Source organism: Plodia interpunctella, chromosome 15, assembly GCF_027563975.2.
Source record: "Plodia interpunctella isolate USDA-ARS_2022_Savannah chromosome 15, ilPloInte3.2, whole genome shotgun sequence".
Classification (NCBI taxonomy): Eukaryota; Metazoa; Arthropoda; class Insecta; order Lepidoptera; family Pyralidae; genus Plodia; species Plodia interpunctella.
The window spans coordinates 1,574,114-1,591,238 of record NC_071308.1 but is presented as its reverse complement, the minus strand read 5'-3'; the positions used below and the strand labels follow the sequence as shown (position 1 = coordinate 1,591,238).

Sequence of the window (17,125 nt, the reverse complement as noted above, 5' to 3'; positions counted from 1 at the left end):
ACAAGGGTAGAGAATTGGTACAAGCCAGGGGACAAAGGGTTATGGTCAGTAACAATAGATTGACTAGATTGGACACGCGTCGCCGGCGCAGTGCGGCCATCCTTACTGATACATGGCGTTTATTGGTCTTTGACCTATAACGGTTGACCGAGTTTTGATACAATTTTAAAATAGAATCAATAATCATTTTCTATTAAAGATTTTCTAATAATTAATGTAAAGTTTTTGCAATACATATGTACGATATTGGTGGGTTTGGATCATAGACTGTATTCATAGCTAAAGACATCTGACTTGACTAATATATATCGATTCCGTCAAAGTTCGTTCGTCGCCATATAGAGATTTTAATTCGTGTGAATTTAGGAGCATTTCGCATAACAATATGTGATTCATATGGGAACATTTTTCACATAGATACATTAGCTAAAAGTTGTTCCTGGTTAGCTGAACTATCAGCAAACAAATGGTCCAATCAGTGATATCAGCTGAAATCTAAATAAAATATGGCCAAAACCGTACAATCGACATCCTGCCTATTAGCAAGACAATGGTAGCGGGCGGTCGCGCGACCGCTGCAGCAGCATTGTAGTGTTGGTGCTAGCTGAGTGAACCTCGTGTTGGGATGTAAGGTTGGTGGAAACATTTTTTAATTTAAAAAAAATATCAGTTTTGGCGTGGTTATCTTTTATCATAAGTTTGAATTTCCGATTGGGAAAGATATACTTAACTAGTATTAACTTGTTTAATCTGATAATGGAAGACATTCTTTTAACAAGTTCAGAGAACATAAACTATGCAGCCCTGTCAATTTCGGGCTTCACTTGTTTAGTAAAGCCTTTTCATTTCAGCTTTATTTTAGTTACGGTCGGGTAATATGAGTACGATACGATTTTTTAAAATTAATTCCATAATTATCATAAATTGAGATTTTAGAAGTTTTAGAAGTGTAAATAGTATTTAAATATTTCGTTACTTCTATTGCCAACGTCCATACCACGTTGAAAACACCGGTTCTCGTCCGATCACCGAAGTTAAGCAACGTCGGGCGTGGTCAGTACTTGGATGGGTGACCGCCTGGGAACACCACGTGATGTGTTGGCTTTTTTTATTTTTTTTTGTTGCCTTTAATAAATTTTATAATCAAACTAGCTGCGCCGCGGGGCTTCGCTCCCGTGGGCATTTTGGGTTATAAGATACCCTACGTTTAGTCTTAGTCAATTATATTAAATTATTCTTTTGGAATCTCAGTCATTTGCAATAATTGTTTTTGTCAATAGATGACTTGACGTAACCAACCATTATTTGGCCAAAGCTTTTTTGCTAAGTGTTATTTTGCTAAATAACTTTAGTACAAACGAGGTTCGCACTTTTGTTTTTTGGGAAATCATGTCACATGAGTACCTACATCAAGTATCATATTCAGCTGAAAATAGTCACACAGGGCTCCAAGAAATGTAGGTCGTTCCCAGAGTTCAATGTATTGGTCAAACATAACGGTGAGCAGTCAATACGTAGCTATATGGAGCGGAACGGTTGTCCGTCTGTCACTTGTGGGAAACACACCATTGTGGCTGATGGTCCTTGAATTTTAATAAGGATTAGGGAAAGGCTTTTCTGGTTGACTGGTTTTGTTCATGTTTCACTGGCTCCACTCTATCGCGGAAAAGTTCGCCATACTTTGACGGATTCGGTATACATTGACGGTTTTTCATTGCGGTAAATAAAAGCACTCATAAAAACTGCGTAATGATCATGAACATGCGTAATGATCGTCGGTATTCGACAACTGTGGAGATCAGACATATTGCAGACTATTGTAGAAATGTTTTCGCGTGATTCCCTAGACCACTCCATGCATATTCTTCCTTGGTTGTCGTGGCAGTTGATAGGCTAAAATAGCATTCCCAAAGATTGACGTCAGGCAGGTTGTGAAATCACAGCTAGATCATCAAAAATTTTAAGGTTTATTTTTGACGTTGACCCGGGGCATCGCGGCGTCACAGCCCTGGGATCGGGATTACAGAGAGAGAGAGAGTATTTAGCATGTATTTAAGTATATGTACGAGGATAACCAGGATAACTATGTTTTTGTTCGGATGGAATCTGGCAGTTAAATTTTTAAGCATAAATATTCATCCGATCGAGCTGAAATTTTGATGAAACTTTGAACTACACGTGTACCTAACACGTGTGGTTTAAAATTATATTGTTGTACATAAGTACCTCATTTTCAAAATAAGTCTCTAGTTGGTGGGATTCCAATAAATACCTTCGAGTGTAGGTATTAGGTCAGGTCATCATCATATCGAGTTGCTAACGCTGGTGTCAGATTTTATTCAAGTTGCCTGAAGGTATCTGACATGACTTTTACGGCTACCTACCGCCATCTATTGGCAGATAGTTGGATACACACTAGCGTACTAAACTGTCCACCAATGCACGGTTTGCTCACGATGTTTTCCTTTACAGAAATCAAGTGGTGGTTTATGAAAACTATTGTAAATGAGTCAAATTGGAATACAAACGTGGCGCGAGTGGGATTCGAACCTGGGACCTTTCGATCACAGGCGGAACGTCTTAACCACTGGGCCATCACCGCTACATCACATTGGGTCACTTTACGGAAGATCATCAGTCAGTGTGAAAACAATTCTCGTTCTGTCTCTATGTCTGTGTCATGGCCTCATAGTATTCTATTGTTGGTTTCGTGTCATGAGCAAGGAACTGTCGCTTTGGCCTTTTTTTAACCATACAAGATTTTTCAGGGTCAATAACGTTTAATCACAAATTGTTGATTTTATATTTGCATGCTTTATATTATCTATTGTATTGCTTTATATTATCTATTGTTATCAATGGATGAACAAGCGATCTATATTTTATTAAATCATCTAGGTTCCTATTTCGTGTACCGTTAAAAAAAGTAAATATTGATTTGATACAGAAATAATTAACTCTCGATTCATGTCTTAGTCAAATCGAAAATATTAGACCTTCACAGATACTTTTTCACTTCATACCTACTATAATAATATTTATCAAAGCTACAAACTACTAGTATTTCATTGCTAAAATTATTATATTCACCTTGATATATAAGATTATTTAGTTAACCTCGAGCCGGAACGCCAAAACTAAAACCGATGATGTGACATGATGGTCACGGTCTACCGGACCGGCGCTTCCGGTCAGTGTCGACACGCTTCCGGCCCGGACCGGTCACTGACTGGCTGATATATGGAGCTCACAGAAGAGACACTTCTCCTATGTGACTTGATATGATTCGTTGATACCAAATTCATTTCTAATTGATTACCGATTGTATTCAACTCACTGGCCATCGCCGAACTCAGACACATGCCCAAGCGAATGGGTGAACATTGCGTAGTTAGTATGAGTGCTTTTAATTACCGCAATGAAAAACCAGCAATGTATACCGAATCAAAGTTTCGCAAAAACTTAGCCTTGCCCTATTGCCGCCGACTGAGCGAGCTCCCTTGCGAGGTCGTAGCACGTTGCGGCTACGTTGTTTTCCATAGGTTTTGAAATTGTCGTGCGTTATTGTACGCCGAAACACAACAACCACAAACTTCGTACAATTTCTACGTTGTTCTACATTGTCTGTCGACGCACGTCTAAACAACGGAACGCGATTGAGCAAAGAGTATGGCTCTATTTAGTTCACTAGTAGTCGCACTTATCACTAGATGGCGGTCTATTTACGAGTCATACAACTATTGTGTGACTCGTCGCTATAAAGCACTACTGAGCAAGGCATATCTCACAGTCAACCAGGGGCTAGGTCACCTCGCGATGTTTTCCTTCATTTGAAAGAAAGTAAGAAAAAATGTTTATTTTCCATAAATGACTAATCATTTACATCACATTAAGTACACAAAAAATATAATTTGAAGAAGGAAAGTATGTTATCCTTCTGTGTTCTCAATAATTTACATCAACTGCGTAAACATTACGTTATTGTAGCGCCGGAAAACTGTAGGGAAAACGCGCGGAAAGTGGATCAGATACTTTTGTATCGGTAACAAAAACTATTTTATATAATATAGGTAGGTACATTAGCTTTTTCCGCCGGTTTCGCCTGCATGATTGTCGTTTATTGCATGTTTAATTGTATGTTATCAAACAATAATTAAGGTCTGTTTTAGCAATTTTTGTTAAAACATAAATAATAATGAAATGAAACAATTCTGGAATCGAGCGGGAATTTCAGAAATTTTTCATCTTATTATTATTTTCAAAATTAGTTAGCATAATTATGTGACATGACAAAAGCGTTAAAATATCATAATATCATATTGAAATCTGTCAGGTAAACTAACTTCCAAACAACCCTATCCCAGCCATAGTTAGCTCTAACCAATACTTGTGGAATACAATTTTTAGCACTGTCTATTTATTAAATTTAGGCTGTTTGATACTTTTACAGGAAGAACGTGAGAGAATCATGATGTATAGTGTTAAAGCTGTAATTGTTTCGTGCTCGGCACTCATCGCCGCTGCCTTCGCTTTGGAAATACAGAATGACTTCCAAAAACATGGTCAGGTGAGCTAAACACTTACCTATTTAAATTAAATGTAGATGATGATGATGAACCTGAGTTGGTTTCCGAAGAGATGGCAAAGTTTTTTGTTCTCTCAACCAAATAGGGATTAGCTTAGTCTGTAAAGTCGCAATTTTTCTCTCTATTAGCGTTTACTATCAATCAAATGAATAAATCAATTACATATAAAGTTATCGATCGAATTTGTAAAATGAAACACAACTTTTTGAACATTTTCAGGAGAACCCAGTTGAGTCAGACATGGCAAGAGGTCGGCGTGACGTCATAGAGGAAGAAAAGTTCTACAACACTCATTCGGACCGAAACAACCAACCGGCGCCCTGGATCCCAGGCCCTTTACCCCCGGAGGAAGATCCCACGACTAAAATATCCATCACCAACCCTGAAGTCAAGGAAGTTCTCCCACTCTTCCAAACAACAGAAAGAGTTACAGACAAACCCACAGGCCGCGGCGCAAGAGCTTCAAATGAAAATTGGATCAAACTGCCTTTCCCTGATCGCGATGACGGACAAAGAGACGACATTCTAACTCCCCCACAACCTTCTGGTGACTTAATAAATTCAAGAATGCCCCGAATAAACTTCGTCACCCAACACAAACAATTAGAGGCATCAGAATCTCGCAACGATAAAGAATCTATTCAAAGAGCGCAGAGAACGGAAAATATCCGAACTGAATTTGTCAGGCCTGGCGAAGAAGACCGTAACAAACCGATCAAACCAGTCTATCCGCGACAAGCAGTATATTACCCGGCGGAATCAAGAAGACCATACTATGATGATCGATATTATCCAACCGAAGATTTACACAGACGCGATCCGTACTATGATTTATACGACCGCAGACGGTACATCCCCGGCTATGTGCCGAGAGTCGATCGGTATGATGATACATACGATAATTATGTTCCCAGGAAGCCTAAGAGAATCATATATTACGCACATCTGCCGGAAGTGGTGAGAACACCACCAAGTGTTGATTTAAGATACAGGTATTCGGCAGATCCGTATAAACGATACGATGACGATTATTACGCAAGAAACGGAAGGTACGATTATAGATTTAGGAACAACAGATATCCGTACGCACCTTTGAGGAAAGAAGAAAGGAACTTCAGAGATCTTGCTTTAGCTGGATCGAGTAATAAAGATAAAAAGATCGACGAGAAAATTACACCCACACCAATTTTGCCAAAGAAAGAGGAACAGTTTAAGACAAGTAATGACAATGATAGAAATATTAACAGGAATCTAATTAACAGCCATCAGTACCACGACGGGCCTACGCTGACTTACACTGACCCTTTGAGTCACAAAGCGTTTCCTGATGTAGTGAGACCTGACGATGGATATCTTAGATACGACGAACCTCTGTTCCATTCCACTGTCGATGATCCTTATCAGAGAAAATACTAACTAAAAATTGGATGTTATGTTTTTGGTTCGTTTTCAAAACAACTAAAACTACCAACATCGATATTATACATTGTAACAATGTATTTTTTATTTTATCATAATTATTGTCCGGGTCTCGTTTAGACAACAATATTACGGACAATATTAAGACAACTGATTTCGTTTTTGATAGAAGACATTATTTAATTTGAAATTTTATAAGTTGTACAATTGAAAAACTGGCCAAAAACGTCACCATAGTAATTAAGCTGACACAACTTGCGTAGTATTTATTTTAGTTTTTTTAACAATAATAACAATTACAGATAAAATATACGATTGGTGTTGCCGATAATAAATGTAATTACGAATGTTTCCGTTTTAATTGCCGGGCGGGGTGTCCACGACAAATTGTACAAGTAATAAATCGAGAGTTTAAATTAAACACGGGAGGGTGAAGATGAATTTCATTAAGAATTAATTAATGTCATTCTTAAGCGTTTTGTTTTTCCGCGGGAATAAAAAACATCTGTCGAGATGTCGGCGCGACGCGTTTTCTTAAGGTAATTAAGTAATAAATTTCTCCGCTGCCAGAAGCCAGGCGCGTATCCAGCGTTGTGGGCACGATGGGCATGCCCAGTTTAGGTATTCGCAAAAATTTAATGCAATTCATTTATTTCATTGTAGAACATAGGTTATAAATAAATAATGAAGAAGAATAATATATATAATGAAGTTCGATATCCTACCGTTACGTTATAATTTTCACTTGCAAAGAATATTTTAAAATCGTTACTTGTGGCCACTGACAAATCTCAATATTGATTTAACAATAATACAAGGAACAGCTTGTTAAGTATGTCTCAATGGCGCAGAAAAGATAATTTAGGCTTTTGAATAAACGCGTGATCCTGCGACTATCAATGAAATTTTAAACATTTTACTCATAACAAATATTTGACACCTCTATTATAGATGGTTGTGACCACAACTTTTTGAGGACTGGATCCGCGCTACCAGAATGTTAGGGGCCAATTACACTGGGCATTTAAGAAAATTGTTCGTCTTGAGCTTAAAATGGTGTTGCTACAAAACCAACGTGACTAATTACAAATGGGGGTTTTCAAAAAATCCAACGACGTGACAGCTTGTAATCAAGGGGATAGATTTAGTTTTTTTTTTTCCCGCGTTTTAATGCCAGAAGTGGTCTCGCGTAATGGGGCGGCGATAAATTTTCCCATAATTAAATGTCTTGGGGTCGGCGAGACGGATTTTGGAGTTGTTTTTGCATTCGATAAATCATCTTCGGCCTCAGATACGTATTTGAATATTCAGAAGGGCTTTTATGTCTTCTTAAGCATAGGTTTGGTTAGAGAGAGTATAGGTACATACAGGGATAATTAAAACAGGAAACCGAAAAAATAGGACCATTACATATTTATATCCTTCCGAAGATGTCGTATGTTGGCGACTAGCGCAGCGTAGCCTTAGCAGCTGTTAGGTAATAATATTATTCCCAAAGAGTTGACTACAGACAGGCGGTCATAAAATTACAGCGAAATTTCCAAAGTTTTTTGGTTCATTATTTACGCTAAACCTGGGCTCCGCGGCGTCACAGCCGGTAATGAAATTGGGATTATCAAGTTTGAGAGAAAGGGAGAAGGGTGATAATTACAAATGTTTTGTTTCCCATACCTGATCAATTAATCTGGTACATAACGTTTACATTACTATATTCTTCTTTCACTGTATTTATTTTGGAAGCGTTTAGATCAAAATACGAAATAAGTATGATTTCGACCATTAAATTGCGACAAATATTAACTGAATGTAATCCAATGAACAAGCACCTGCCGTTGCAGCCGTGATGAGTTGAATTATTTATGGTATTGTGGGCTGGGGTGACCACATAACATAACTTATTTATAAAAGCGAAAGTAAATTTGTTACCTGTACTCAACAAATCTTTTAACGATTTTGGATACTCATGATTTTGATTTTGTATGTTCTTCACTGCACTTCCATGTATATACCATATGTATACATTTCATTTCATCCTGGAAAAATAAATGCTCCCGTGGGAAATTCACGCGGGTGGAGCCGCAGACCAAAGCTAGAATTCCATAAATTAAAAAGAAGGATCATAATATGCAGTGAGAAAATTACTTACATAATAAAATATTGATTGGCAATATCGTATCTAGATGTTGCTCGGGGTTTCGCTCCCGTGGGAATTTTGAGGTAAAATATAGCCTATAGCAATCTTGGATAATGTATCTTTCTCATGGTGAAAGAATTTTTGAAATCGGTTCAGTACTTACGGTGATTACCCGCCTCAAACATACAAACTCACAAACACAAACTCTTTTAATTAATAATATAGATTGGTCGGGGATCGACGGAAATAATAAACATTGGAATTTCGAATACTTATTCGGCTGTGGTATTACAACTAGCCGTGTGCCTAACGTCAGTCCTCCTTGAGTATGCTATTGTCGCCCATCAGCCAAGACTCTATCCCTTAGTCGCCTCGTACCACATCCACAAAAAGATATGGACCATTATTAATAGGACCATTCAGATAACACATTCTTACTACATATTTTTTTGTACAACATGTGAAAAATTTACAATCGACAAAATCCTTAATTTTCTGCTTATAGATCCACCCTACACGAAAGGGTTGATGTGTCAGACGAGCCTGTCTTAAGGCAATATTCATTACGCGCCATCCAAATTGGCCCTAAGCCTGTAAGAGGGCCTAACAGGCCCCGTGGAGGCCCCTAATTGGAAATGATGTGGTCGCCCAAAGGGTTGTATTGTTAACCCGTTGTAAATGAGATAATTTTTGCTAGAAATATGGAAGATAATGATTAAATTTGGTATTTTCCGGTTGGTTAGGTTTATTTTAATAATAACTGTGCTCCGTTTTCATGTACTATTTCAGGTTAAATATTCTACTAGCTGTTTACCCGCGGCTTCGCACACTTAAATGCCCTCGGGAACATAATTTTCTTATCCGACGACCTCCGGGGCGTAATGGTCGTCATGGTGGACTGCTTCACTGGAGGTCCCGGCTTCGATCCCTGGTCAAGTCAACATGGAAGATGGTCTTATTCTGATTGACCTGCGTCTTGGATGTTTATCTATATATGTATATGTTATAGAATAAAGAATGGTTAAGTTAGTATCCCGTAACACAAGTCTCGAACTTTGGGACCAAGTCAATTTGTGTGATTTATCATTATCATCTATTTATTTATATCTAGTTCGTCCTTTCAAGCTTGCCATATTTATAGAATTAAGTTAGTGAGATTGATCTGCTTATTTGTATGCAATTTTTTTAGTTGCACTATTTTATGATGGCGAGAATGGACGGGAATATATGTCATTGTTTATTATTGAGTTTCCTCATAAGCTGAACATTTCACACAGCAAATTAGTTGCAAGTTGCAACCGTTCATTACGTTAACCCGTACAATCTCAAATGGGTCGTTGAGACCCTTAGCAAATGACTCGAGGTGGTGACGAGCATGTGTGGTGATGTCATTCTGCCATATACGGGTATTTTGTGCTGGATGTGATGTAACTACAACACATATTTTTATTATATATAATAAACACAATAAACGCATGACGCAAAAATATATTTGCAGCGTGATATCAATTAAAATTATAGTAAAAAAAATATAGCAAATAAAAAGTAACTTTTTGCAAAATTTTGTAAGAGAAAATGGTTATTTATTTATTTTCATTGCATTACATATGTATGGGACTGAATTATATTTATAACAACATAGTCATATGTCCTTGTCAAGCACTGCAACGGGCGTGAGGGACGTAGACCAATATTTTATGGGAGGTATTCTGCGAAGGATGACTTATTAGGTGTGTTTTAGTAAAATTAATAAAAAGTGTTATGATTTAATTCTGATTTTACATTATTGGGCAACTACATATTATACACACTACATATTATGGTCATAGTTTTACTAAACGCCCTTTCAAAAACTTTTCCGTTATACCCCTGTTGGAGCTTTGGTCTTGAAAATCAAAGATTCTGCGTCTTGAATAAACTGTGTAATCTCGTACAGTCAACAGCACATCAAGTTATCCTGCATGAACCTCTATAGCGCGGTAATAGCGGCGAGTTTGCAATGAATTTGGGTAGGTTGATGTGATGTTGACTGTACTACAAGTTACAAAATTGTCGCGACGATATGTTGCGCTTGCGACATGGAATCGAAAAGTTCTACTGTGAACAAAACTGATACAATCGAAAGACAATCGCGCGGGGTTGTCACTTCAAAAATAAAAGATGTTTGCTGTCTATGGGTTCAAGACTATCTATACACTAGTGCTCTAACAGACACTTGCGATTGATGTGGACACAAGCATATGGTAAGTTAAAACTTTCCAAACACATCCAGCGTTATATAACGTATCGGTGTAGGCCAGCGGCGTCCCGACATGAAACTATTTAACATGTCAATAACAATTTGCCAAATTGCTTTTATGTTATGCGGATAGTCTTCAAAGGGGTGGAGGTAGGGCTGTCACATATGGTAAGTTTGTTTGTAAGTATAGGCATCACAGAAGACAATCGCTCGGTGCTGTTATATATCGATGAACATCCTTAAATATTATAAAACAAAGTTCTATACCACGTCTGTCTGGTTGTTTGCGATAAACTCAAAAACTATTGCACGGATTTTCATGCGGTTTCTACTAAAAGATAGAGTGATTCCTGAGGAAGATTTATGGGTATAATTTATTATGTTTTCATCCGAGCGAAGCTGGAATGTGCTATGGGCTGTCTAATTAGATAAAGTTATATGATAGGGATTTTTTTTCTAAAATATACTTCACTTGGTCAATCGAATTGCAATGGTAGAATTTTTGTCTTAATTTCAAAATTAAAGAAGAAGTCACGTGGTATGTTCACTTATTTACAAAAATACAAAAATATGTTTATACGCCTCATTATTTAAGATAATGAAACGTGTCAATTGTAATTCAATTTTCGGCACTCAAAGTCTAGAATTTAGTAATACTTATAATTAAGTTCATGATATTGTAATGACTGTTCGTGTCAAAATAAAGTGAATAAAAAAGATACAGATTAACAATACAGAAGGACTCGTGCGGACTTCGGCAGAAGGGCCGAACCCGAAAACTGTTTTGACGTTTTCAAGGAGGATATTCGCCGTCTAATATAATGGATGCCGAAGACCGTGCGAAGTACAGAAGAATCAAGATAGAAGATCTTGGGCTCCGACGCTAATTGGCTAAAGAAAAAATCGGGAAAACTCCCGGTAAAATGATATTTATGTCATTTTCAAACCCTCCAGTTATATCCACACCAAAAATTACCTTGATCAATGCTCAGTTTTGACCTGAAAAAAGGACAAAAAAACACACTCTTACACGTATAAAAGCATATGGATACCAAAGAGATCTTCTGAAATTCACCTCGATAAAAAATAAGAAAATGTTCTGAATGAAATCTTAAAAATATCTTTAAAAATCTTAAAATATCTTTAAAATATCTTAAAATATCTTAAAAATATCTTTAAAATATCTTTAAAATATCTTAAAAATATCTTTAAAATATCTTAAAAATATCTCAGAAATATCTTTAAAATATCTTGAAAATAAATTAGTCTCTCATTTTTCCATCTCATTTGAGAATTATTTCTCAAAACATTTCGTACACAACCCTGCAAGAACAAACATTATAAAGTCAAGGGTCGCGCGCGGGACCGCCCGGGACACCCCGGGACACTCCAGGAAATTGATAACTACCCGACAATCCGTAACATTAGTTATTCATTAAACTAAATATGATCCCGCCTGTTAATATTTATACTCATTGTCCCACTGTCCCACGGATTAAATTAATACGGGTTTAGATTGTCCGGTGGGGTAAATTATAGGTGATACACAAGGATAACGCGCTTGCAGATAAGAAAAAGGTATCTTTTTTATTAACTACTTTACCAAAAAAATAGTATTTGTAACCTAAATTAGTTATTTTAAACAGGAAAACCTGTAATTAGCCTCCATAGTAGAAGTTATATTTAAGAAATTCGTTGTTTTTCGATATGAAGAAATAAAGGTGTGTGGTTGCCGCCCTAGAATAGGTCCACTTCGTATCCTCCCAGGTATGGATCTCGATATACAGCCTTATTAATGGGCATTTATTCCCAAAGAGGGGCAAGCGGTCAATAAAATGAGACCAGAATCGTACAATTTTAAAGGTATATTACTTATTTATATGTATTGATTTCGTGGCGTTACAAGCGAGAGCAACCCAGAAATCGTCAGGACGTAAAACAAAGATTGCAGCTACAATACACGAGTAAAAAGTTTCTTTTCATTCCCGGTGGAAATTTTGCACGTTATCATTTCTCACTAACGAATGGCAATATTTTGTCTACATGCTCAGTCCATGATTCTGAACAACTTTTAGTATGGGGGTAACTCTGAAATTGCGAAAAAACATCAGCTTCATTCTACATACAAAATTAAATACCTAACTTGTGGAAAATGTATGGATCAGCTGGATTTTTTTTTCGCGATTTCAAGGTTGCTTCCATACGAAAAGTTATTCAGTAACCTGGACTGAGCATGTAGATAATATAATGCCAATGTATAAGAAATCACCCCGTCAAACAAGTGTAAATTTTGTACACTCTATACTTTAATGTCGGTCGATGGAGGAATTAGGGTTGTCTCAATTTCCTATTTGCTAATGAGTTTTCCCAAATATGAATCTAAATATTTGATGTGTGAGGCATTCTATTGTCCCTGGGTACATGATAGTTTAAATCTTCGTCTGGAAAATGTGTATTAAATCAGATTTGAATTTAACCCTACTAATATTATAAATGCGAAAGTTTGTGAGGATGTGTGTATGTATGTTTGTTACTCTTTAACTGTGTATGTACTTTCATAACAATTTTCTTCTTTTAAACCACGCAACGGATTTTTATGCAGTTTTCGCTGTTATTCAGACAATTTATTCCCGAAGGTTTATTACATACATACATTAATGACCCCGTGCGAGGCCAGGCCAGGTCGCTAGTACGACTGTACGATATATCAAAAGGAAATATCTTTACAACACGACCGCTTCAAAAATCATTCTCGCGATAAAATCTACCGACAGACACATTAATGTGTTTAATATATAATAAAAATATCACCATAAAGACAATTGATACGTTACCAGCACGGGTGTGTTTTAAAGACGCGTATTTATGGACAACGAGTAGTGGCGTAGCTGTAACTTTCGGGGCATAGGGGCTAAAAAACGCCCCGTTAATATTATTAGTATCATGCTGTTTGCTGTGGAGTTTGATGCAACAATAATATACAAAGATAGATAGAGAAATTTTGACTTTAAAATCCATCATCTTTGGCCTTTTCAATGCGTCACGATGCCCCAAAAGATTATTTCTTCAAATACTCATATTAGTTACTTTCTTCAGTTTTAGTTCACTAGTATTTAATACTCATATTACTTACTCTCAGCAGTTTTAGTTTATTTATGCGACTACTTGCCAGTTGATGTTAGTAGAAGTCACGTTAGATGCAGAATGCCTTTAGGCGACTAATAAAATCTGACACCAGTGTTAGCAATAACACACTGAATAATCAGAAGTCCTTCAATCCTTTCATCTTTCTCTTTGATCATCAATTACGGGTACACTCCGAAGCCAATTGTTATGGTACTGGTTCGGGGCCCCTGTAGCCCGGGTGCCCCTTATAATTGACACGGCTGATACGTCAACAGCTACGCCGTTGACAGTGGGCCATGTTCCGAAGAGGAGTTATGGCCAGTGGTCTCATCGACACGGCTCGGATGGCCCACGAAAAGTGTGTAATGTGAAATGATCGACCGTAATGTGTGTAGGGGCAAAATATTGCGAAGTGGCTAAGAACTGGGTGGATGCTCTACTATTAAACACGTCTTTATCAATTGCGGGATAGACAGCGCCAAGGGTTGTGGCACTCTGTTTAGCTATTATATGGGTAGGTTTAAATAAATATAAATATATTAGGACAAATCACACAGATTGAGCTAGCCCCAAAGTAAGTTCGAGAATTGTGTTATGGGATACTAACTCAACGATACTATATTTTATAACATATACATATATAGATAAACATCCAAGACCCGGGCCAATCAGAAAAAGATCATTTTTCCATCATGACCCGACCGGGGATCGAGCCTCTCGGCTCAGAGGCAAGTACTTTACCACTGCGCCACCGAGGTCGTCAAAGGTATATAAATGTGATTAAATTTGACATTTCAGAGATCATTTCAATGATGGGTTTACAACCAGTATTTTGCGAATAATCTAGCATAAACCAATTTCTGAGTGCCTTTTTTGTAAAGTCAACTAAAGCGTTAGATTAAAATCCTTGTAAGACCCGTGACTTCTCAGAAGCCGCAGAAATGTAGTGGTAGAAGCAGTCAAAGCACTTATTGTGGAGTCAGAAACTGTTCCATATATACTTTAATGACGGCTAAAATATAATAAATCGAATTTGTTCTGTGTGTAAAACAACATTTTAGTCTTTACCCAGACCACAATGCAGCTCATACAATATCATAGTCTGTCTGCCAACAAGTAGAGCATACTTTCGGACATTGGCAGCGCAGTATGCGCAGGCGCAGAGCAACTTTATAGGCTTGTCATATCGGTAATGGCGGCTTTGTCGCTTGCCGGCTGCCGGCCAGCCTGCGACATCACGATATATCTACTGTGCACAGATATGTTAGTTGCACAGTGTATATATATGTATATCTTTATACAGGCTTTATAATAGTACATTGTACACCGAGAAAATAAAGTTACAGAATCAATGAAGGTGTATGTTCAGGCCCGAAACGCTAGTCAAGGGCCGCGGACACCCGAGTTGTGAATGTTACTTGATAAACTTTGGTTGAAATTAAAAAAGCAGAAGCAGGATTCCCAAAAAGACGGCCGGCGGCGTAACGAAGGCGGCCGGACATAAACTCACAGGCGACTCTTCAAACATTTCCTCGGCTTCGAAGCGTTACGAATGTAACCGATAGTATGCTCATAGAGAAAGGTCGATAGCCGAGAAAAATCTAACTCAGAAATCCCATCTTACAACACAGTATTGATCTTGTCCTAGAAAATAGATTAAAAAATAAGATAGGGCATCTGAGGCGGCCGCTTGCTAATCTCATGCTCTTGCGCATAAATCCGCGCGCTTCGACACAGAATAACTAATAGTATTTACTTACAGAAAGTGCCGTTTCAATTGGAACGAAATAAGACTTAACCTCGTTGGCAGAAGGTTCATTATGAGATTTTGTGGTGGGCTGCTTCGGCTACGTAAAGCATTGTAGGACAAGGATGCCCACTCAGCGGAGATACGGCGACAAGGAACTTATCTCACTGGTGACAATTACTGCAAGCCCCGAAGGTATACGAGGCTATACAAGGCACATTTTAGGAGCTAAACATAGGGATCCCATAGAAATTATTGTGAGCAAATACTTTCGTTTTAATTTTGAAATCAAAATATATATATTACATTTGTTCCACAAATCATCATCATAATTTTTTATCACACAGATTGAGCTGGCCCCAAAGTAAGTTCGAGACTTGTGTTATAGGATACTAACGGAAACGATACTATATATTCTATACATATTGATAAACATCCATGATCCAGGTCAATCTGAAAAAGATCATTATCACAAAACTAATATTCTTGAATTTTTTTATAGCGATATGAAATTTCAAAAAAATTGGTTGAGTAGATAAATCGTATACCTCAAACACAGAAATAAACTTTCGCATTTATAATAATAGTTAGGATATGGCTATAACAGTAATAAGTTTATCGAATTCAAATTAAAATCATTTATTCAGAAATTAGACCTTCACAGTCATTTATAGTTACCTATTTCTCACAAGCTACAAACTACTGGCATTTCGGAACGACCACTGCTGAGAAGAAATGCCGAAAGAAACTCATTTGAACAGTGTTGGTCCCTATCATGCCAGATCGGCTTACCATTATTGTTTCTTACAATGTTTTTTTTTCTAATAATATATAAAAGTACATAGTCAAAAGGTATATCAAAACAGGTTATGATTGTGATCCGAGTGCTGATTATATATATATATATATATGTGAAACACAATTAAATTACATAAAAATATATGAGAATGCATCGATGCTTATGAGTAGGTACAAAATAAAATGCATTTTATTTTGTACTCAATTCCAATACCCAAAATAAAATGCATTTTATTCAATACCCAAAATAAAATGCATTTTATTTTGTACTCATAAGCATCTTTCAATGTAATATCAGTAATTTATTTTCTAATCTAAATATGGTATATCTTGATTTGAGAATAATTATCTCAATAGTTGCCATCTTGCAATCCCAGTAGGGGGCTTGTTAGAGGAATTGCAGCAGATTTTATGCTCATTACGTTGTTTTAAATGAGGAGTCTATACTAATTTAACTCTATGGTCCTAACAAGATTTTTACAAAAATGACCTTTTTATGCCACAAACTTTTATTGTCACCAGAGAAATCTTGTGGCATATACTATAACGTCTGACAAAAACCCATGTCCGTGCTGTAAACCGTTTAGGAGTTCCCTCGTTCGGATCCGATCCTGTGTGCACCATCAGGTCGTGCTTATGATATTAATGCGTTGTCATGGAAACTGAAGCGACGTGGGGAATTTCAACTTCGTAGGACAACTGGAAGTAGGAGAAATCTAACTTGCAAGATTTGATTGCAGACAGACAACGCGACAGGTGAAACTAAATCAAAGTTTGTAAAAAACATTTTTGCCAATAACCTCTACGAAAGGTCCCAGGTTCGAATCTACTTGTGACATCAGTATGTATACCACTCTGACTAAACCTTACCTACATATTATAATTATTAGAAAAAAAGATGTCCTCCTGTAAAAACATAATAAATTATACACATATAATACATACCTTACTTGAATGACATTAAAAACCGCATTAAAATTTGTGTAGTCGTTTTTGAGTTTATCGCAAACATGCAGACGCGACAGAGGACTTTTTTTTATAATATGTCAAATTCAAATTCAAATCATTTATTCAGA

General features: G+C 37.0%; 1 protein-coding gene and 1 non-coding gene across 2 annotated transcripts; both read left to right on the top strand.

The window, feature by feature from the left end:
• Nucleotides 1-517: 517 nt before the first annotated feature.
• Nucleotides 518-6,352, top strand: LOC128676063 (uncharacterized). The gene is made up of 3 exons (XM_053756000.2): nucleotides 518-632; nucleotides 4,451-4,567; nucleotides 4,806-6,352. Exons 2-3 carry the CDS (start codon nucleotides 4,469-4,471, stop codon nucleotides 6,000-6,002), a joined length of 1,296 nt encoding a protein of 431 aa, XP_053611975.1. The 5' UTR covers nucleotides 518-632; nucleotides 4,451-4,468; the 3' UTR covers nucleotides 6,003-6,352.
• Nucleotides 984-1,104, top strand: LOC128676211 (5S ribosomal RNA). The gene has a single exon (XR_008405384.1). It is a non-coding gene; the product is annotated as a 5S ribosomal RNA (ribosomal RNA).
• Nucleotides 6,353-17,125: the final 10,773 nt, after the last annotated feature.